We start from the raw sequence: 24,169 nt of genomic DNA, 5'->3' as shown, positions 1-24,169 counted from the left end.
TTTGGAGCGGTGCTAACTTTCAGGTATTTTAATTGGAAAAATACATAAGTACCCCCCCCCCGACCTATACCTGTATTCCCAACTACACACTTTTTCTTTGCGGGAATCCTATTACTCCCTAAACTTATTTTAAATGTAATAATTTGCATCCTTAACGCTGACAACCAAACTCTTGGCAAGTGGTGAGCTACACGCGCCCCCACATGTATTTTTAGTACTTTTTTTATTCTTTCTTCTTTTTCTTATCCTTTTTTCCTATTTCTTATTATTCTCATTTTTTTTGGTTATTTCATTCTCTTTCTTTTTGTTTTGGTCATCGGCGCCATAAAATGGTGGTCGTCGGAATTTCACAAACCATTTTTTTGGCGATTTTTTTTCCGGAGACATATTTTTATCCCGATCTAAGTGTATTTTGTTATATATATATATTTCTTGAAAGTGTAATTTATGTGTGGGAGGAAGAGCAAAAGAAATAAAAACAAATATAAGCTGAGAAAACTTTTTCCAGTTAAAATTTTAATACATCATTTTTTTCTGGCATGGGAAGTTTTTCGAATGATGAAGTTTTTCCCCCAAATCTGAGTGTAATTTGTTTTGCTTACGAATAGATTTTTTTGAGAATTTAAATTGTGTGTGAAAATAAAAAATGGAAGAAAAATAGTTAGAAAAAGTCGCCGGTGAATGAATATCCGCCGGAATTAGAGAAGAAACGGAAAAAAATAGTAAATGAAAAAAGGCAAAGAAAAAGGAAAAAAAAGTAAGAAAAAATGGTAAGAAAGAATAAAAAATATTCTGAAAATCATTTTTTCTTGCTTCTCACTCTCTCACTCTGCCACGTCAGCGTTAAAAGTGCAAATAATTACATTTAAAATAAGTTTAGGGGGGTAATAGGATTCCCGCAAAGAAAAAGTGTGTAGTTGAGAATCCGGATATAGGTTAGGGGGTACTTATGCATTTTTCCATTTTAATTAATCTATTTGTTCTTTTAAAATTATTATATACTGTAGAAACTAATATTATTAATTTTTTAAAAACTTTTGTTCAGAAGAAAAGCACGCAAAACAAGGGAAATAGATCGAAACGTTCCTTGCCTTCATATAGTGGGACCAAAAGTTATGCAAGACTTAAATACGAAATGGTATATATGAACAACATGATAATTTTTTAAAACAAAGTTGTAAGAATTATATTCACATATCTTATTCAATTAATGAAAATGATTATTATTTTCACGGGAGAAAAAAAATGGAAAAGCTTCATCTCGTATTGAAGTTTTTCTGGAATCTCGCAAGAGAAAAAGAGGAAAATAAGTTGATGCTTTCCAACAAGATGTCATTGTAATGTCAATATGTTCTATTTTATATTTATCTCCTTTTAGAATATACATTTGCACTTATGCTTAATTCATTTGCATTATTGATTGTAGGTTCAATTTGACCAATTAAAAGAGCAGCAAAAAGAAGGAGAAATTTCTTTAAGTAATGATGATATCTTTGAGAAAGTATTTGGGGTAAGAAAAAATGGATATCTTCGAGCATATGGTCCCGGAAAGAATATCAGTGAATATTTTGGAGATAGACCAACAAAGATACAGCTTATAAAGCAAGTAGAAATGGCCAGAAAAGAAGCAAATGAGCGTGTGAAAAAAGTTAAAAGGAAAGCTAAAAAACAAGTCGAAGAAGTTAAAAGGGAAGCTGATGAAAAAAGTTGAAGAAATCAAGAAAGAAACTAATAATAAATTAGTGGAGATGGAAAAACGATGGGAAAAAAGATTCCAAATGATGCTTGCAGCTCAAAATCGACAGTCAAATGATGCAAATCAATTCGTAAGTAACTTATTACTAATATCATTTTATATCATCCTTACAAAAAATTATTCTTATTAACAAGTAAAATTTATTTTTCTCAGCGAAAATACTTTGTTGTACTATTTTTTAATCGGAAAATGCCTAAAAATGTCACTCAACTTTTAGAAATGGACTATCCATGCCATCTGTTAAAAAAATGTTCATTTCATGCCACAGCCGTCACACATTTGGCCCATCCATGCCATTATTATTTAATGGCAGTGACATGAATGAGCCAAATAAAAATTGAGCCGTTAGTCAATAGTATTAGTCATGGGTCATGTAAAGTTTGTAGCTAACTTTTAGTTACGCCACTTCTTGCTACGAATGCTACGGAAAATTTTTTTGCGGCTAAAGTGTTTAGCTACGGAAATTTTTATATTTAGCTCCAATATTTTTTATAGCTATAAATGCATAATGTTGTAGTGTTCTTTCTCTTCTCTTGATACTTTGAACTGATTTAAACTGCTTATTAGGTGTATCTTTTGGGTTTTGATGAAGATATCGTGTATCATTCTAACTGCATATTAGGGTTTGCTTTATATTTAGGGGAAAAACAAAGATAGTTTTATATAAGTTAATAATATTTGCATTAAACATGTTGCAATTGATGTATTGTTTAATCGGGTTCAATGTGAACAATATGCTACTTATTAGTTTTATCATCATTCAACTATGTTCTTCTTAAGTAGTAGTGTCACAAACCTTGAGCTAACTGTAATACTAGTCTTTCTTGCAATTTTACCCATTTGGAACATTAGAATAGGCTAAAACTTTATGTGCGTACTTGAGGAAAAAAAAGTTTTTGAAGTTTAATCAGATTACGAAGACATTTAAATTTCACTAGTAAAAAAAACAATACATAATCTTATTATGGTCTTACAAAACTTCACAAAGATTCAAGTAACCATGTTGTCGAACCAAGAAAAATAAGAAAAAAGACAATGAAATAGTGGAAAAACAAAAGATGTTACATAGATCAGTAGTAAGGTATAATGTTTGAGTACCTTGTTGTATTTTTCTTCTTCAGAATTTATAAATAAAAGTACATGAAAATACTAAGCCCGAGTGATTTAAATAAATAAAAAATGTTACATATTCATTGGCTTATATGTGTATACAAGTGTAGAGGTAACCTAGGATTAGGAACAACCTGTAATGAAGTTTGCATGTAGGTGACTGTACCAGGACTCTCCAACATATCAACATCTTCAAGCTTAACACCAGGAGGCAAAGACCAAGTAAATTGGTGCAACAAATGTGCTAACATAGACGTGACCAAATTAATGGCAAGATTCATACCTGCAGTGGCAGAATCGAGATTTTCACAAAGGAAAATCAAAATATAAAGAAATAAACATACAGCAAAACAGAGAATTCAATATTGACATGACCAAGCTCCCGTTTGGCCGTAGTTTTGCATGGTTTTTTTCAAAATAAAAAATTGATAACATTGGGTGAAAATTTGGAAAAATTTTGAAAAAGCATTTCAAGTTCCCAAAAACTGGTTTATGTCAGTTTTTGCGTGAAAATTTCTCTAATAAAACTTTAAATTTTTTGTCAAATATAATATATGTCCAAACATAATTTCAACTTCCAAAAATTATTTTGTAACACAACTTCAAAAACTCTTTTTTTAGGTTTCAGCCAAATCTATATCCAAACGCTAGTCAAATTTATGGCAAGATTCATACCTGGACATATACGTCTTCCGGCACCAAAAGGCAGAAACCTATAGTCATGTCCCTTCATGTCAACATCCTCTATTATAAATCTTTCTGGCCAAAATTGCAAAGGATCTTTCCAAATTTTTGGATCACGACCTAAGGACCAAACATTAACATGTACAATTGAACCTTTAGGAATGTTGTAACCTCCCACTTTGACATTGTTACTTGCCATATGAGGTAGCATTAGGGGAGTTGGTGGATGCAACCTTAGTGATTCTTTGACTACATATTGTAGATAAGAGAGTTTGGAGATATCCGATTCGTTTACGATCCGATTCGACCCGATAACCCGGTCTAGCTCCTCTTGGACCTTTTGTTGAACCCTTGGATTCTTTACCAGTTCTGCCATAGCCCATTCAACTGTAATGGCTACTGTGTCCATCCCTGCTGTTATCATATCCTGCAAACATTTTGATTCACAACACTCACTGATATGATTCTATAATTCCAATTGTAGATAAATAATACCTTTATGCGAAAACAAAAACAAAAAAACTCCACTTTCGCATCGCTTGTTGACCTACAGACATTTACCTAAAGAACAAAAATTTATAACTTTGAACCTAAGAAAACTTTGTTTGGATTGCAAATATAATTTTTAAAATAAAAAATCCGCTATGTTGATGTCAACATTAGACAGGCCATTAGGGCTCATTTGGTACGAACGATAAGGAATAACTAATTTCTGGACTAAATTTAAGAAGAGTTTATTCATGTTTGGTGGGGGGAAAATTACGGTATAATTAATCCCGGGATTGTAGTAATTTTTTATCTCCATGAAAAAATGGAATAACTAATCTAGGAATAACTTCTTTCCAACCAAACGACCCCTTACTAATATATTAATATCGATTTGGCTTATATACATAATAACAACAACAATAACAAACCTAGTATCTTTTAGTTGACTTAGACGTGTAAATATTTTTTACATTGTCAGTACATAGAAGTTAAACTCTATTAATATCCAGAGATAGATCTATACTGTAACTTATGGGTTCATGCGAATCCAGATCCTATATACGTATTAAGAAATCAACCAAATATCTATCAAAATTTGATTATAAATCCAATTATTGCTGTATATTAACTTGAATTCGTCATATGACCCATAGAACTTCAAATCTTAAGCCCGCCTCGAAAAATATCCAATATGTAATAATAAAAAAAGGAAATTAGTATACTTACCCAAAGAAGGCCAATAACGGTGTCATCAATAAGATCATACTGCTTCTGAAGGGTAAGCAAAGCATCAACAAAATGGTGTTTGGTTTCCCCAGTTTTCTTCCTAGCAATGGTGTGTTCTTCCATTATGATTCTTGTAAATTTTTCCAAACGCCTGTCTTGAGCTTCTAGAGCTTCATTATCATCCTTAAAAACCCAACGCAGCCATGGAACAAACTCTCCCAAATTAGGCTTTCCTCCAATCTTTAACCCATTAGAAACTATGGCTTTGAGCTCTTCACCTTGCTCATCAATTTTACCTTCTGAGTTCATAAATCTTTTCCCAAATGTTAGTCTTGTTATGTTGTTGAATGCTACTGATCCCAAGTAGTTCCTCAACATCAAGGTTTTACTAACATTGCCTGCACACACATATACATATATAACTTATGAGTTTAAGCTCTATGCGCCTATATATATATACATACTAAAATTGAAAATGTATTTTTGATATAACGGACGAGTAAAAATGAACAGAAGGAGTATTCTATTATATATAGCAAGTTTCTTGTTATTGATTGTAGGTTACTAATGAATAGTACATATATTAAATAGAGTTATTTATACCTTTCAAATCACCTGATTATATATATATACACGTCATCAATATAGATAACTTAAACTCATAATCCCTGAATATAATCATTTGTTGGAGACTGGAGGATTCGGTTGTTGCGTTTAGAGATATATTAACCATAATCTATATAATTCTCAGATTTTCGAATAAACAATTAGAACAAACGGAAGAAGATGTCACTATCTAATCAAGAATGTTTAAAGATGAGCTTAAATTCTATACTTAGAGCAAGACCACCTAACACGAAAAGGACCGCTAAAGGCTCTATCCACATTTTAATCCACATATTACACAAGTAATTAATCAAACTATTCCTGTTATATTATTGTGGATTTATTTAAGCATTTTCACTTGTTGGGATTAACAAATCTATGACATTGATATTAATGAATTCTCGTTTCCCTCGTTTAGCTATCGCTCGTTGTATTACATATGCTAAAGAAGAAAACATAGGTGGCACAAGTCTTAAATACATTAATCTTATAGGAGATCAATTTTACGATCCATTTTAAGTATTAATTCTCTTAGTTATATGACCATTTTTGCACGAAATCAATAATTAAAAAATAAATAAACTTTTGTGATATACTTTTCCTCTATTCAAATCGTAACTTGCCGTAACCCATAAGAGATATATCTTTATTCTTAACCATTGGATCCAAAAGGATGTCCTATGTTATTATTAAGAAAAGTGTTAAAAACTAGAAAGCGATATCATTATACAACCTTCCTTTTCCATTATAGTATTATTATTATTGTCTTTATTTTACTATAATATGAAAACGGCATATGCAACCTTCCTTTTTCTGTAATATTATGGTAAATACCCATATCGGGATGGAGAGAAATCAAGAAGAAGTCAGAAAAGATCAACGAGTTTTAGAGTTTTCAAAAAAAAAAAAAACATGAGGTGGACAAGTGGAGGATTTCACCATTCAAATTTGGATCAATGTTCTCCTCCAAGTTAAAACAGCAACCTTTTGGGACCATTATAGTATGGAGCTATCATTCAAGAGTCAGCATATATATATATATATATATACACTTAGGCAAGTAGGAGAACTCCTTTTACGTTTTCTACCTTTTCTCTTAGCATGAGGAAGTCCATTAATGAGAAAAGGAGTGATCTCGTCTTGAAAGAGAAGGAGTTTTTAAACCATCTTTTTCAGTCAGATAGCACGCGATCATTTATGTTGATTTTCTACTTAATACTCGTGTTGTGATACTATTTTCTTGTTAGTCGTTTCAAAAATGAAAGAATGACACTTTTTTTATTTTTAAAAGCAAATAACCCACGCTAACACTAGTCTTTAATTTAGCACTTCATGGGCGGAGCAACTAAGCCATTTGTTTGTGTGTATATATATATATATATACACACACACCCACTCTATTTACACCGTCAGGTAAAACTAATTATCTACAACAATGAGTAAATCTTGCACATATATTCTGAGTTGATGGTATTATTCTGCCTGTTAAATTGCATCGATATTGGTAAAAAAAAAATATCCTTAGTATATATAACTTAAATTCATGATATTATTATGTTTCGTCACCATTTGAGATTCCATTAAAAACATTCAATCGAGCTATATAGTATGTACTCTGTACTTTGGTATCATTGGAACTTTCACTTTCTAAACATAGTATCATAAAACGTTAACTAAAGTATGATAATCAAATTGCAGTGTGATCTCTTCGGACGTCTGAATAATAAATTGTCTTTTATGAAACTGAAACATATAACTAGCTATAAGCCTATAATTAACACACGCACAGAGAGAAGATCAGAGACCACTCTCTCCCTTTGATTAATATATATTATTATATTGCTTCCATTTTGGATAAGTTACAAAAAAATATTTTTTTTTTTTAAGAAAAGGAAAGCTCATGCTATGTTGGGTCGATTTCTATCTCCTTTTGACTGGAAAAAAGAAAAGCTTTTCGCGTGGAATTGTAGTGCTTGTGACAACGAACAAACAAAAAAAAATCCTAACTATATTCCATTTAATCATTATTTATACAAAAAGGACTTTTAATTGCTATCAAACAACTATTTAAGCCGTATACAAGAAATATCCAATATGATTGCCGTTCATAATAATATACCGTTAAGTTTTTTTTTTTTTTTTTTCCTTTTGTTGGATATATTTTCATGGAATTTAGTACTCAAAACTTCTTATATGTCGCATGGCCAATTGGCCATAGAGAGATAGTCCTTTAACATGTACCTATATTTTTATTAATTCAATATTAATTTGCATTGTCTAAATAAGAGTTGCTATCAAAATTTCACCAGAACAACATTTAATTTCCGATATGAAGCAATCAATGAGAAAATTTCAAGATTTACCCAAGAAAATGGACACAGACAGTAAAAGGTAAATGTGAAAAACTTACAAGGCTTAGTACAATCCTTGAAAATGTTTTCAACCATAGCAGTAACTTCATCTTCTCTAATAGGGCTAAGAGCTTCAAGTCTTTTAGGAGTAAAAAGCTCAAGATTACAGAGCTTCCTTACTTTCACATAATGAGGCCCATAATCAGCCCAAATCAAATCCATCCCATTTTTACTAACATTTTCAAGAGGCTTAGTTCTAAACCTGTTGGCCAAATTTTGGTCATTATCTTTGAGAACTTCTTTAGCTAATTCCGCATTATTCACCACCACATTTAGTTGTGAACCAAGGTAAAATGAGAAAATGGGCCCATAAACGTGGGCCCATTCAGCAAAGCATCGGAACCTCACCGGCGTTATGTCGAAGAGGTTTCCGATGACTGGCCACGGCCACGGACCTGGCGGCAGCTTGGCCGTGAGCCGGTGGTAGAGTTTGTAAGAAAGAAAGATGAGAAATATAGATATGGAGAGTACTAAAGGAAGAGCCATTATGGAAATTAAAGTTTGTGTGTGAAGAAATGAGGCAAGCTATGACCCCTTTATATACCAATTTTTTCATTCCCTTAAAGAAGAAAAAGTCGTACCTTTTATATATTTTAAATTTTTAATTAACTTTGATGGATTTAATGATTCATGAATTGACAGAAACAATGATTATAACTATTATTACCATATCGCATTCTTATGATTTTGCTCAACTTGAAAATGAGTGGAACACTAGTTTAGGAATCCTTTTTCTTTTTTTGAAGAATTAACCCACCACCTAATCTTTTAAAATAAAAATAATTGATGAATTTATAATATATATATATATATATATATATAATCAATGTATAATCTATATATACTGGCTAGAAATAGTAAACATTGTATCTGACCGGCTATTGTGTAACTCTTTTTTTTTGATACATTCCTTTTTGTCCCATATCCGCATTATGGCCCCAACTAATCTGTCGTATTCGTTCAGCATAAGGTCTATTAGAGGAGAAGTTGCTTCCTATTAGTTCTTTTTTACGATCGAACCCGAAATATTTAGTTAAGGGTGTAGAGTTTCTATACATTCCATCATGATCACGCCCAACTATGTCTTATAAAAAGACAATGCCGACGTTGCAAATATAACCTAAGTATTTATGCCTAGAGTCGAATCCACAGAGAATTAACATATCAATTACTTTCGTTGGACTTACTAAATTCTTTAGAATCAACTTCCCCAAACGTTGTGAATAACAATTGATGGTATATTTAATAACTAAGATTGAAAGTCAATAAACAGTTGTAAACTAAATATGCTTAAGTTGTGAACAATAATGAGAAGGTTCTAAGGTAGTGATTTCCCCTATTAATGGAATCCCTTCTGTTTATGTTTCATATAGATTTACCAACACATCTCTATCAATCATGAACACTCTTTTTACCGTGAATCTCTCCCGAGTAATCACGATAATTTACTAGACACACTCTCCCGAGATACGCTAGATGGCTTTGTTTATTACAGTTCACTTTAGATTACACCCAATACTTCGTTATCCCTAATCCCACTTTTAACCCCGCAGTTATAGATCCCTCTTATACTTTGGGAGTGGTGTTGTTCAACAATCACCTAAACATGCACTCTCTCCCGAGTTATGCACACTAATTAGGCACAACTAATTGAGGATCCTGTCAATTAACTACAACAAACATGTAGCTGAACAAATAGAGATTAAACTGGCAAACTATATTAACATAATCAAGAAGTTCATCCTTCAATAGGTTCCATCAAAATCTTAAACAAAAGATTTAGCTACTCATTCAATGGGTAAATAAACTATGAAAATATTCATGATCAAAACTGCCAGAAAAATAAAGAGAAGAAGAAAATATGATGTTTTGGGTGATCTCTCACACTTGTTTTTCTTGCCAAAGTACTCTCTAAAACATTACATGCCTCCCTTGGGCGAGTTATATTGTTTAATATAGGGTTTTGGGCTAAAAATCCCGTGTTTTTGCACTTCAGTCCCTCAATTTTCCGCTTCCTATCGCGGTCCTACCGCGGTTACGCCAGGACCGCGGCCAACTAGCATCCGCAACAGCCTTCTGCCGCGGTCGGACCGCGGCAGTCCATCTCTAGTTCTGGTTTTGCTGCCTTCGCGTGGTGCACTTAGCAGATATTGTACGATTGGCCTCTTTTTCTCCGTAATTTATCCCAAAAGTACTCCATAGACTTCTTTTATTGTATATAGCCTGCAACGCATGAAAAGCACTAATCAGAGCATTTTGTTATCACTTTTTACCATAAAAACTATACAAGAAGGTGGTTCTTTAGGGCCTAATTATAGTCCAATTCACCTATTATCAACACCCCACACTTAAATCTTTGCTCGTCCTCGAGCAAGTTGAACTACACTTCTAGGCCTAATCGTTCGATGCATTACCCAGTTTATGTCACACCCGCCATTATGAAAGAACAATCTAAGCAGTGCAACAGGTACACCTCAGATGAAGACTATAATGCCATGCCACACTCGTGCTTACTCTAGTTACTCTAAACAGAGGTGAAAACTTGCTTTTTCTTCCTGAGTCACATGCCCTCACATCACATTTCTGAGAGAAGTTCCACACATATAAAATCAAGCAACAAGGAACTATAGATAGAACGAATCCACTCACTCTCAGCAAAGAACATTCACATGCCACAAAGATACACCATAAGCTTGCCCTTAGTGTAATACTCTACTAATCGAGTTGTTTAGTCCAAGATCAAGAGGTCTTTATTTGGTTATAATGTAGACTAAGGGACGGGTAGGATATATTTGGATATAGTGACTAACCTCCCTAAGCATTTTTAATACAATCGTTCCCTTTATTCCAATTTCCATGTTCAACCCAATCATTCTTCCACACTTGTTTCATAGGCTACCCCCACTTTTCTTTAGGTGCAACTGGCCTCTTTTTTTCCTTTTTTTATTTTTTTTTATTTTTTTAAACAGCCATTGCACCATTCAAGTATTTTCCTGATTTTTCTTTTCCCACTCCATTACTACCCCACACTTTGACTTTTATATGCTCTTTAACAATTCAAATGCTTCTAGGAGGTACAGGTTCAAACAGTCAAACTATTCAAACACAGGGATGTAGGTTATTGTAAGGTTATCAAAGAACAGGCTTCAGGCTCGAAGGGGTTAACTATGGCAATATGTACAGGTGGATTCATAGTTATACAGGCTACACAAGGAAATGCCTCAATCATCTCTAAGGCCAAACAACTTCTATTTCGCTTTGCAAACACACAAGGCAAGTTCTAGGTATCGCATGCAAGCACAGAATACAAGTATTATCTCACACACACTTGGCATGTAACTCATTCCGAATTAGTTTGTCAACACACTCACGTGAGTGTTCAAGAAAGACAAGGTGTGCAGAATTAAGGAATAAAATTACGAGTCTACAAAAGAGCCTAGACGTCGCACCCTTAAGTTCGTTTTAGTTATTTGCAGGTGTGTACATTACGGGTTGCATTCTTGCCCTCACCCATCTTAGTCCAATAAAGTCCTAAGGGTCCTAAAAATATTAAAGAAAAATCTACCTAACCCGGTTCAAGAAAAGCCCTTGGAAAAGAACCGTGGTCAAAAGAAAAACTAAGGAGGAATTACTACACTACCTAAAAAGAAAAATAAAAAAAAAATCTAAATGGACTACTTCCCTCAAGAGTACTGTCCAAGTGGTCCGTCCTCGAAAGAGTCTCCTACATTTATCTATTTTTTTTAAACCTGACTTTTACCCTCAAGAGACCTGTCGACAAGTGTCCGTCGTTGGGCCAAGTCAGTTACTTCTAAGGTGAGTACAACCAATTATACAAAACAACAAAGATACAGAACTACAACATACTCAATGTATATGTACACTAACAATACACCACTAAAGCAAGTCTCCCACCCCACACAAAAAGAATATGGCATGTCCCCATGTCATAACACAAATAAAGTGCAGAAGGGTAAGAAGACTTCCCTGAGCATCACTCGGAGTCGGAGACGGTGCTGGGATCCACATGACAAGCCCTACCCAAAGCACGGAACCAAGCTATCATCCGGCTCTCAGACCTAGCCTGCCGCTGAGACATGGCATCCATACGCACATGCAGGCCATCCACCGAGGAGCGAAGATCTGCCACCTCTTCCTCCAAAGAATGCAACATGGGTCAGCTGGATTGTGATCTAAAGAACCCTGCCCCAGTATGGGGTCGCCGAGAGGATCCGGCTCCATCATAGGATCTCCTGGATGGTGCCATGGGTGCTGGGGCATCATCCTCAACATCAAGCTCAATGGTTGTGGGTGCATCTCTGCCCACTGTGATCTTTGAAGCTCTGAATGCCTCTTGTGCGGGCAAAGCTCCATCTGTAGGATTGGTGGGGACACCATCCAGCAGACACAACCTCGTCACAAGTGAGGGGAAGGAAAACCCCTTAGATAGCAGAGGTGACCGAAGGATCATTTCATCTCCAATAATTCTCGCCATATCAAAGTCTTTCTTGGTGACGAAGAACCACACCAATAGAGCCCGTAGGTGGTTCACATCTGTCGTGTTGCCCGTGGGCAATAACCGGCTGCAAATAATGATGAACCAGCACTTAGCCCCATGTGTGAACGACTTGGAGTGAAGGGTAATGTTTTCTTGTAGCCAGATTGGTCGACCCCCTGCGCAGATTGTCTCAATCATAGTGTCTCAAGTGACCCCTTGGGCGTCGTGGTAATGATCAATGTCACCAGTGAACTGGGGCAGCTGCAAGACTTGGCGAATCTTCAGAATTGAGGCATCTACCACCCTGCCCCGCACAATCACAGACCGACACAAATTTTCCGGGCAGTTCGCGTAGAACTCCCGGACTATTATTGGGTTTGACGTCTCAGGTTCATCAAACAAGAACTCTATCTCCCTCCGTCTGATTTCCTCATACATGTCTGCTTTTTCCATACGGAGGGCAGCCCTGTCAATAGGAATCTCAGGGACAAAGCTTTTGGTGGCTTTAGTATGAAACACGTCCTCTGCCTCCTGTGACTGGAACCTGGTGGAATCATATATTGGCATTTGGGAAGTGCTTGCCGAGCTCTTTCGCCTTTTTTGGTCTATATTACCTGCAGACAATTCAGGGTAACAATCAGATGCATCCTAACATATGCCAGTCGGATGGGTACTCAGACTTCGTCACCTGATGGCACCAAACAGTTTCCTTTTGTCAATCAATGCCAGTATACCCAATTAGTAAGGTGCCCAAAGTTGACAACCTCCACTATTTCCCGCACACCACTATTAATTCTACAATTCTGCCATATAATATCCCACACAATCTCCCACAAGTGAATCATGTCAAATGCTACCACCTCCATAAACTAAGAAGGGCACAAAGTGCTCCAAAATTTTACAACACACCCCAATTTTCGGCCATTTAGGCCCCTCCACCAAGCTTCACCCTAAAAAATTTGTTTAGGCCTCCAAACATTCTAAAAATCGCCCCCAAGTTAAGCACAATGAAACCCAACCATTTAAGCATCAATCATGGCCAAAAGAAGCAAATAATGGAGAAAAGGAAAGAAAAAAAGAAAAACATTTACACTAAAAAACTACATAGGGTTTAATTGAAACTAATTTAGACTACTCATTACACTAATTTATGGAAAAGAAAGAGAAAAGAATAGAAAATTACCTTGATGATGAATGGAAGGGATAAGTTGTAGAGAGAGAGAGATGGAGAATAAAGGAGGGGCAACAATGGGGGTTTGAGGGATAGGAGATGGTGTGAAAGAGAGAAGAGAAGAGAGAAGGGGATGGGGGTTGCGGGTGGTTTGAAGAAAAGAAGGGTTTGGGGGAATAGTGGGGGTTTGGGTTTATTAAAAGGGGGGAAAAAAGGGAAAAAAAATTCTGCACTTACCTGGCCCGCGCTGGTCTGCCGCGGTCCTACCTCGGTTACGCTGGGACCGCAGTAGACCTCTTTCAGATGGGGTATTTGATCGCGGTCCTACCACGGTTATGCTGGGACCGCGGTAGACCTCTATCAGAGGGGGTATTTGACCGCGGTCCTACTGCGGTTACACTGGGACTGCGGTAGACTTCTTTCAAAGGAGGTCCTTGACTGCGGCCCGACCGCGGTTACGCTGGGACCGCGGTCTGGGCGTGTTCCTGCTACTTTTTTTTGCATTGGGACCGCGGTCTGGGCGTGTTCCTGCTACTTTTTTTTGCATTACACTTACAACACATTCGTGGGTTGCCTCCCACGCAGCGCCTGATTTAACGTCGTGGCACGACACAGATGAGCGCATTTAAGGCTCGCTCGACCTTTGTGGTTCAGTCAGGTGTAGCTCAGACACTTCCTTTGGTTCTCTCATGCCCACATATAGTGTCAATTTCTGCCCATTGACTCTAAATGTACGAGAGTCTTTCTCTGTGGCAAGCTCGACATCACCTAAAGGGAAAACTTCGACCACTCTAAATGGTTCAAACCATCGTGACCTGAGTTTACCCGGAAATAGCCTTAATTGTGAGTTATAAAGCAACACCATATCTCCAGGATTAAAATTTCGCTCCATAATGTTCTTGTCGTGCAACCTCTTCATTCTTTCCTTGTACAACCTTGTGCTCTCAAAAGCAAGATGTCCGAACTCGTCGAGCTCATGCAATTCTATGATTCTCGTTGTGCCCGCAGCCTCGATGTCTAGATTTAGCTATTTCAGTGCCCACCACGCTCTATGTTCAAGTTCCACTGGCAAATGGAAGGCCTTCCCGAACACCAACTTATATGGTGACATACCAATCGGTGTTTTAAAAGCAGTTCTATAGGCCCAGAGTGCATCATCTAACTTTTTCGCCTAATTAGTTCTTGTGGCGTTCATAGTCTTGGTTAGCACACTCTGTATCTCTCTGTTGGACACTTCAACCTGCCTACTAGTTTGCGGGTAATAAGGGGTAGCCACCTTGTGGCGTACATCATACTTTGCAAGCAACTTCTCAAAAGCTCTATTACAGAAGTGAGTGCCTTCGTCACTGATAATCGCTCTTGGTGTCCCAAATCTGGTGAATATGTTCTTCTTCAAAAACCCCACCACCACTCTTGCATCATTAGTGGGCAACACTGCAGCTTCTACCCATTTGGACACGTAATCCACAGCAACAAGTATGTACTTATTGCCATAGGAGCTGACGAAGGGACCCATGAAGTCAATCCCCCAGACATCAAACACTTCCACCTCTTGAATTGGGTTCATGGGCATCTCATGGCGACGGGAAATTTTCCCGGTCCGCTGACATTCATTGCAGCCCTTCACCCATTGGTGCGCATCTTTAAACACTATTGGCCAAAAGAATCTGGCCTCAAGCACTTTCGCAGCTGTCCTGACCCCTCCAAAATGTCCTCCATAAGCCGATGCGTGACAAGCCTGCAAAACAGAAGATTGTTCTATCGCGGGGACACACCTCCGGATCATATTGTCAACACAAATTCTAAACAGGTAAGGCTCATCCCAATAATACATGCGGCAGTCACGATAAAACTTTTTCTTTTGTACAGATGAAAGGTCATAGGGAACTATACCGTAGGCCAGGTAATTTGCAAAGTCTGCATACCATGGCGCTTCATCAAGATTAGTAGCGAGCAGCTGCTCGTCTGGAAAGGTTTCCAGAATATCTTCAACCTCAACTGCATTTCAGCTCCCTCAAGTCGTGATAGATGATCAGCGACTTGGTTCTCTGTGCCCTTACAGTCACGAATTTCAAGGTCGAATTCTTGCAGCAACAACACCCAACGAATCAGGCGCAGCTTAGACTCCTTCTTCTCAATCAAGTACCTGAGAGCCGCATGATCAGTGTATACAATTACCTTAGAACCAATCAGATATGATCTGAACTGGTCGAAAGCAAACACCACAACCAACATCTCCTTCTCAGTCACAGTATAGTTCAGATGGGCTCCACTCAACATTCTACTAGCATAGTAGATTGGATGTATCAGCTTGTTCTTTCACTATCCCGGCACTGCCCCCACTGCGTAGTCACTGGCATCACACATGAGTTCGAATGGTTGCTCCTAGTTGGGGGCAACAATGATAGGTGTTGTGACAAGTCTCTTTTTCAGCTCCTCGAATACTACCCTGCAATCATCAGAAAATAAGAAAGGGTGATCTTTTTCTAACAACTTACAGAGAGGGTTGGCAATTTTTGAGAAGTCTTTTATGAATCTCCGGTAGAAACCGGCATGCCCAAGGAAGCTTCTGATTGTTTTGACTGAAGTTGGAGGAGGTAGCTTTGCTATTACATCCACTTTAGCACGATCTACCTCAATTCCTTTGCTTGACACCCGGTGCCCCAAGACTATGCCTTCTTGTACCATAAAGTGGCACTTCTCCCAGTTTAGAACCAGGTTAGTATCGATACACCGTTTCAGCACACGTGTCAGATTTATCAGGCACTCATCAAATGAATTCCCCACAACTGAGAAGTCGTCCATGAACACCTCCATTATGTCCTCTACCATGTCAGTGAATATGGCCATCATGCACCGTTGGAATGTGGCGGGTGCGTTGCATAGGCCAAAGGGCATCCTCCGAAAGGCATAAATGCCATAAGGGCAAGTGAAAGAGGTCTTCTCTCTATCCTCCGGTGTAATGGAGATCTGGTTGTATCCTGAGTATCCGTCCAGAAAACAGAAGTGTGACCTCCCTGCCAGTCTGTCTAACATCTGATCAATGAAGGGAAGTGGGAAGTGGTCTTTCTGGGTGGCTAGATTTAGCTTTCTATAATCCATGCAAATTCTCCAGCCCGTGATTGTTCTTGTAGAGATCAATTCATTGTTATCATTCTTAACTACCGTCATGCCACCCTTTTTAGGTACACATTGAACTGGGCTAACCCAACTGCTGTCAGAGATTGGGAAGATAATTCCCGCGTCTAACCACTTTATTACTTCCTTCTTCACCACTTCCTTCATATTAGGGTTCAACCTTCTTTGGTGTTCCCTGGAAGGTTTGTGTCCCTCTTCCAGTAGAATTTTGTGCATACAGTAGGCGGGGTTGATCCCCTTTATGCCTGCCATGGTCCACCCAATGGCAGTCTTGCACTCCTTAAGTACCTGCAAGAGTTGTTGCGCCTGCACATCTAACAAACTAGATGAGATAATAGCAGGTAATGTGGAGTTAGGTCCAAGGAATTCATACCTAAGATGGTTGGGCAAAGGCTTTAACTCCAGCTTTGGTGGTTCTTCGATATATGGCTTGGCTAGAGGAGTCTCTCGATTTTCCAAGTGCAAGGGCTCAAATTCTAGAGTTCTATCCCAGAACCCTCTACCCTCTAATGCCAACACCCATTCCGCCAGTTCCTCTCCATTCACCTCATCCAAATTCATTAAACATGCAGCAAGGGGGTCCTCAATGGTTAACACCTCATCATCAGTCTCTACGATTACATCCACAACATCAATAAGAGAACAATTGGCGAATTCACTTGGTCGCCTCATAGATTTCTGCACATTGAATATTATCTCCTCATCGTTCAATCTCATCTCGAGCTCCCCGATTTCATAATCAATGAGAGCTCTCCCTGTGGCCAAGAATGGTCTTCCCAAAATTATGGGAATCTCTTCATCCACTCTGTAGTCTAAGATTACAAAATCTGCAGGGAACACAAATTTCCCTACCTGAATTAGCACATCATCTAGTATACCAGAGGGTCATTTCACTGTCCTTTCAGCCAGCTGCAATAGCATAGAAGTGGGTCTAGCTCTTCCAATGCCCAACCTCTTGTAAATCGCCAGGGGCATAAGATTAATGCTGGCCCCTAGATCACACAGTGCTTTAGCAAAAGAAAAATTACCAATAGTGCATGGAATTGTAAAGCTCCCTGGGTCAGACAGCTTTTCTGCAATTGGTCTAGTCACCACTGCACTACATGTCTGAGTAAGAGTAACTGTGGCCAAGTCTTGGAAATCAAACTTTCGGTACATCAAGTCCTTCATCATTTTTGCATACCCAGGCATCTCCTTCAAAGCTTCAATCAATGGTATGTTTACCTGGATTTGTTTCAGCATTTCGAAGAACTTCTTGTATTGCTCCTCCTTTTGGTACTTAGCCAACCTCTGAGGGAAAGGTGCAGGAGATCTCTTCTTCCCAATCAACTGGGATTGATCCTTATCAGCTGCTACATCAACTACAGATTCCTGGACTGTCTCAGCTTCTTTCACGGTCGCATTCTGAATGCAATTTTCTTCCTGGGCAGGCTAGACTGGCACCTCCGTCAGTTTCGTTGACTCATCCAGCTCAATGGGCACTGGTATAAGTGTCTCAGCTTGTCTAGTTTCTCGAGCCCTCTCTTTCTTTATATCCATATTTCTGCCATTACGTAGACTTACCGCCATCAGCTGCTTTGGGCCTTGATCTTTTGGATTTATCTAGGTGTCTGCAGGTAGTGTTCCATGAGGACGATTGTTTAGAGACATAGAAATTTGGCCCACCTGCACTTCAATATTCTTGATTGCTGCATCATGTGCATCCACTCTCTCATTAATCTTTGCATTAGACCCAATAACCTGCTGCAGCATTGCATCAAGTCTAGCAAACCCATCTTCCTGCCTTCCACCATGCTGCTGCTGAGGAGGGTGATACCTCTGCTGCTGATTCTGATTATTATATCCCTGTGGCCTTGGGTAAGGTGCCATATTGTTAGGGGGTCTCATACCTCCCATTTTTCCATTATTGAACTGTGAATGGACTAGCCTGTATTTTGATTTTGCTGGCCCCAATTCTGACCACCCTGTCTCTGGCCTCTATAATTAGACACATAATTCATGTCTTTAGGGTAGTGGTGATGATCATGTTCTGCATTCCATTGGTTACCGATTGGCTGACTAATGCAAGATGCGCACAAACCCCCATTGGTAGTATCTACGATGTGTACCTGCTGCTTCTGCCCTAACTCTTCCACCTTTTTGGTGAGTATACTCATCTGTGTCAATAAGGTGGCCATATTTTCAGCCATAGAGTTGGATGGATCTAAGGGCACTGAGTGAACCACTGGAGTGATAGGTACATTCCTGGTTGTCCATCCCGAATTCTGTGCCATCTTGTCAAGCAGACTTTGGCCTTCTCTCCATGTTTTGCTCAAAAATGCTCCACCAACTGAAGCATCAACAATGTTCTTCATGCTATCTGACAATCCCATGTAAAACCGCTACCCCAACATCAGATTTGGAATCCATGGTGCGGGCATATAACCAGCATCCCTTTAAAGCGCTCCCATGTTTCATGCAGTGTCTCCATTGGTCTCTGTTTAAAACTCAAAATTTCATCAATTTGTTGAGCAGTCTTATTGGGTGGGTGGAAACTTGTTATGGAATTGCCTGACTAACTCATCCCAAGTTGTTATAGAATTTATGGGAAGTGAGTTTAGCCAAGTCTGGGCAGCTCCTGTCACTGAGAATGGAAACAATAACAGCTTGATTGCTTCAGGAGTTACGTTGGGTTGCCTTTGGGTTTTGCAAATAGAGAGAAAGTTCTTCAAGTGTTGCTGAGGATCTTCGACTTGCGACCCCGAAAATAGTCCCTTGTTCTGCAACAAGTGCAGCATGTTATTCGTAATTTGGAATGATTCAGCCTGTATCTGCGGAACTACAATGGCTGTGGACAGATTTTCAGTTGTGGGTTGTGCCCAGTCATAGAGAGCAGCCTCTGGCACTATTTGTACCGCTGAGTTTTCCTCGTGATCCCCCATGACTGTTTCGAATTGTGTAGTTGTTAGTTGTTGTTTGTTTTTCCGATTAGCCCGATTCAAGGCCTTGAAAACTTTCTCGGGATCTGATAATACTTCAAATACTTCACCAGATCTCGATGAGTTTCTAGGCATGCACTTCTTTCAATTGTAATTGATAACACCGTTAATTCCCCAGCAACGGTGCCAAAATTTGATCATGCCCAACTATGCCTTATAAAAGGACAATGCGGACGTTGCAAATATAACCTAAGTATTTGTAACGACCCGACTGGTCATTTTGAGCTTTTGTGCTTTGATCGCTAGTTCTCGGGCATGATTTGCCCCGTGTTATGTATTATGACTGATGTAGATCATTGGTTTTGGTTTTCAGGAAAAATCAGAATGAATTTGAAAGAATAGTCTCAGTTGAAAGCTTTGAATTTGAAAGGTTTGACCAAGAGTTGACTTATGTGTAAATGATCTCGGATCAGAATTTTTATGATTTGTCTAGCTCCATTAGGTTATTTATGACTTAGGAGCGTGATCGTATTTGGTTTTGGAGGTCCGGTGTGGAATTTGGCTTGAATTGGCGAAAGTAGTATTTTAGCGATTTCCGGTTGATAGGTGAGATTTTGATCCAAGGGTCGAAATGGAATTCTGAGAGTTTCTGTAGCTTCATTATGTGATTTGGGATGTGTGTGAAAAATTTCATGTCATTCGGAGGTGATTTGGTCGGGTTTTTGATCAAATGCGTGTTTCGAAAGTTTTTGGAAAACTTAGGCTTGAATTCGATGTGAATTGATGGTTTTGATGTTGTTTGAGGTGTTTTGTTGCTTGGAAAAAGTTTGAATGATGTTATGGGGTGTGTTGGCATGTTTGGTCGGGGTCACATGAGGCTCGGATAAGTTTTGGAAGAGTTTTTGGAAGATTTTTGCCATTTTGAGCATAAGCACGTAATGATCCAAAGGTCCATTTTTAGTTCTAGAGATTGAAATTTGATTTCGAGACTTCCAAAATTTTGATAATGAATTATAGGACTGATCTGGAAAGTTTGGTCTAATTTCATCGAGCTGCGATTGGGTTTTTGACGCGAAACATCTGTTAATTGTTTAACAAGCGAAATGGATATCGCACTGAGCAAACGAGCTCCGAATTGAGTTTCGATTGAAGGATTATGTTCGTATCATTATTTGTGACTCATAGGAATAAGAATCATTGAATTCAGAGTTCGTATGGTGGAGTTAGAGCCTTTTTAGTGAAAATAAATATTGCTGGTGCAGAAGGTTCTGGTGTGCACCTTTAGCGACCAGATTTGGCACCTTTAGCGACCGGAAAGGTCTTTTAGCGACCAGAATGGGCTTTATTAGTGCTGTTCTGTTTTTTAGCTCATTTTCACATTTTTCTTGTGAAAGAACACGGCTTGGGGCGATTTTTGAGTAAAATCATGGGAAATCTTGAGGTAAGTCACTTGTGATCATTTCTACTCCATAATATTGAATTATCATCGAATAATCCGACTAGATTACATGTTTTTGAGGAGTAAATTGGGGATTTAGGCCTAGGGATTTGAAAATAAGATTTGAAGATTTGAGGGTCGAGTTGATGTCCGATTTTGGTAAATTTTATATGTATAGACTCGTGGCGAGATAAGGAATCCGTTGATGTTAATTTTTCTGAATTTCGAGAAGTGGGCCCGGGGTTCGGGTTTTGCCAAATTTCGGAATTTTGATGTTTTTCAGTTATTTTTGATTGGGTATTGTTCTTACAGCATAATGTGACATATTCGTTCTGATTTTGGATAGATTCGACACATGAAGAGGCCAATTCGAGAGGCAAGGGCATAGCGAACTAGACTTTTGGCAGTCTTGAGGTGAGTAATTGATGTAAATGATGTCCTGAGGGTTTGAAACCCCGGAATTTCACATCGTAACGCTATATTGAGGTGACTTGCATGCCAGATAACGGGCGTGGGGTAGAGCACCATTGGGGATTGTGACTTGGTCCATCCCGAGAGATGTTTTTACCGTGTTTTCTACTTGAACTAAATTGAGAATCATCCTTACTTAGATTTGATTGTAACATTTGGGCTTCTTGCCAATTATTTGAATCCTTCAGGGATTTATATCACTGTTTTCGCATATTTTGCATATCATTTGATCTCAGTCCAAGGTTTTAAATACTGTTTTGCAAACTCAGCCATCTTTCTAAGATTTGAAAACTTAAATGATATTTCTAAATGATATTTCGGGCTGAGAACTATTGTTTTACAAATGCCCAAGGGGCTTATGATGATTTCTGGACTGAGCATGGATCGGGCTGCACGCCGCAACAGTGTTACATTGATATTGAGGCCGAGAGCCTGGTTGATTAAATTGATATTGAGGCCGAGAGCCTGGTTGATTACATTGATAATGAGGCCGAGAGCTTGGGTGATTATACTGATATTGATATGAGGCCGAGGGCCTAGATTTGATGTCACGAGATGGTTTGATATTGCGCTTGGGCTGTTGGAGCCCTTCCGGAGTCTGTACACACCTCCAGTGAGCGCCGTCGACGATAAATAAATATGGATGGCTCGGGTTGCACGCTGCAGTGGGTACCAGAGGGTACCGTCATATGCATTGCATTGCACTCATGCATTTATTCCTTATCTGCATTATCTGCCATAATAATTATGTGCTCTTATTTCATTGACTGGTTGCTTCATACTATTCTGAGCCTGAGGGGCTGATACTTTCTGAGATACTGAGCCCGAGGGGCAGATTTCTATTTATTATTTTGATACTGAGCCCGAGGGGCAGATTTCTAATTATTATTTTGATACTGAGCCCGTGGGGCAGATTTCTACTTATTATTTTGATACTAAGCCCGAGGGGCAGATTTCTAATTATTATTTTGATACTGAGCCCGAGGGGCAGATTTCTACTTATTATTTTGATACTGAGCCCCAGAGACAGATTTCTACTTGTTATTTTGATACTGAGCCCGAGGGGCAGATTTCTACTTGTTGTTTTGATATTGAGCCCGAGGGGCAGATTTCTACTCGTCATTTTACTGCCAAATTACCTGTTTTACTGGTTTAAAAAAAATTTCACATGATGTTTCACTGAATTGTTATTTTAAATGATTTCACTGCTTCTGTATAGAATGTTGTGTACCTTAATGTGTTTTCTTACCTTCAGTCATTATTTATATTTATTACTCACTGGGTCGGAGTACTCACATTACTCCCTGCACCATGTGTGCAGGTACAGGTATTCCTGAGGCATAGAGCAAGTTTTCTGTTGTTCAGTTTTCATCGGAGTTATCGAGGTAGCTACATGGCGTTCGCAGACCCGTTTTCTCCCTTATCTTCTGTTATTTATGATATCTTCAGACTTTTTTCCTAATTCCATACTTTGTAGAATTTTAGTAAACTCTGTAGTAGCTCATGACTTGTGACACCCCGGTTAAGGCTGAGTTGGGTTGGATTTTCGTATTTTATCTATACTTTCCGCTATTGGATATTACTAAACCATGTTTATACTATAATGGTGTTAATTAATTGTCTTAAAAGGATGAATTGGGTTGAATGACTGGCCTTGTCTTCATGAAAGGCACCATCACGACCAGGTTCGGGAATTGGGTCGTGACAGTATTTATGCCCAGAGTCGAATCCACAGAGAATTAACCTATCAATTACTTTTGTTGGACTTACTAAATTCTTTAGAATCAACTTCCCCAAACGTTGTGAATAACAGTTGATGGTATATTTAATAACTAAGATTGAAAGTCAATAAACAGTTGTAAACTAAATATGCTTAAGTTGTGAACAATAATGAGAAGGTTCTAAGGTAGTGATTTCCCCTATTGATGGAATCCCTTCTGTTTATGTTTCATATAGATTTACCAACACATCTCTATCAACCATGAACACTCTTTTTACCGTGAATCTCTCCCGAGTAATCACGATAATTTACTAGACGCACTCTCCCGAGATACGCTAGCTGGCTTTGTTTATTACAGTTCACTTTAGATTGCACCCAAGACTTCGTTATCCCTAATCCCGCCTTTAAACCCGCAGTTATAGATCCCTCTTATACTTTGGGAGTGGTGTTGTTCAACAATCACCTAAATATGCACTCTCTTCCGAGTTATGCACACTAATTGGGCACAGCTAATTGAGGATCCTCTCAATTAACTACAACAAACACGTAGTTGAACAAATAGAGATTAAACTGACAAACTATATTAACATAATCAAGAAGTTCATCCTTCAATAGGTTCCATCAAAACCCTAGACAAAGGATTTAGCTACTCATGCAATGGGTAAATAAACTATGAAAATATTCATGATCAAAATTGCCAGAAAAATAAAGAGAAGAAGAAAATATGATGTTTTGGGTGATCTCTCACACTTGTTTTTCTTGCCAAAGTACTCTCTAGAACATTACCTGCCTCCCTTGGGCGAGTTATATTGTTTAATATAGGGTTTTGGGCTAAAAATCCCGTGTTTTTGCACTTCAGTCCCTCAATTTTCCGCTTCCTATCGCGGTCCTACCGCGGTTACGCCAGGACCGCGGCCAACTAGCATCCGCAACAGCCTTCTGCCGCGGTCCGACCGCGGTTACGCTGGGACCGCGGCAGTCCATCTCCAGTTCTGGTTTTGATGCCTTCGCGTGGTGCACTTAGCGGATATTG

At 38.5% G+C, this 24,169-nt stretch overlaps 1 protein-coding gene and 1 non-coding gene across 2 annotated transcripts; one reads left to right on the top strand and one right to left on the bottom strand.

The window, feature by feature from the left end:
- Positions 1-2,946: 2,946 nt before the first annotated feature.
- On the bottom strand, positions 2,947-8,268 carry LOC104235549 (cytochrome P450 98A2-like). The gene is made up of 4 exons (XM_009789337.2): positions 7,782-8,268; positions 4,766-5,163; positions 3,542-3,977; positions 2,947-3,149 (listed from the first exon to the last, which is right to left on the bottom strand). The coding sequence occupies exons 1-4, from the start codon at positions 8,266-8,268 to the stop codon at positions 2,947-2,949; spliced, it is 1,524 nt and encodes a 507-aa protein (XP_009787639.1).
- A 10,723-nt stretch (positions 8,269-18,991) lies between these two features.
- On the top strand, positions 18,992-19,097 carry LOC138884434 (small nucleolar RNA R71). Its single transcript, XR_011404628.1, has one exon. It is a non-coding gene; the product is annotated as a small nucleolar RNA R71 (small nucleolar RNA).
- The last annotated feature ends 5,072 nt before the right edge of the window (positions 19,098-24,169 follow it).

Source organism: Nicotiana sylvestris, chromosome 12 (genome assembly GCF_000393655.2).
Source record: "Nicotiana sylvestris chromosome 12, ASM39365v2, whole genome shotgun sequence".
NCBI classification, from domain to species: domain Eukaryota; kingdom Viridiplantae; phylum Streptophyta; class Magnoliopsida; order Solanales; family Solanaceae; genus Nicotiana; species Nicotiana sylvestris.
This window is presented reverse-complemented; position numbering and strand designations above follow the sequence as displayed.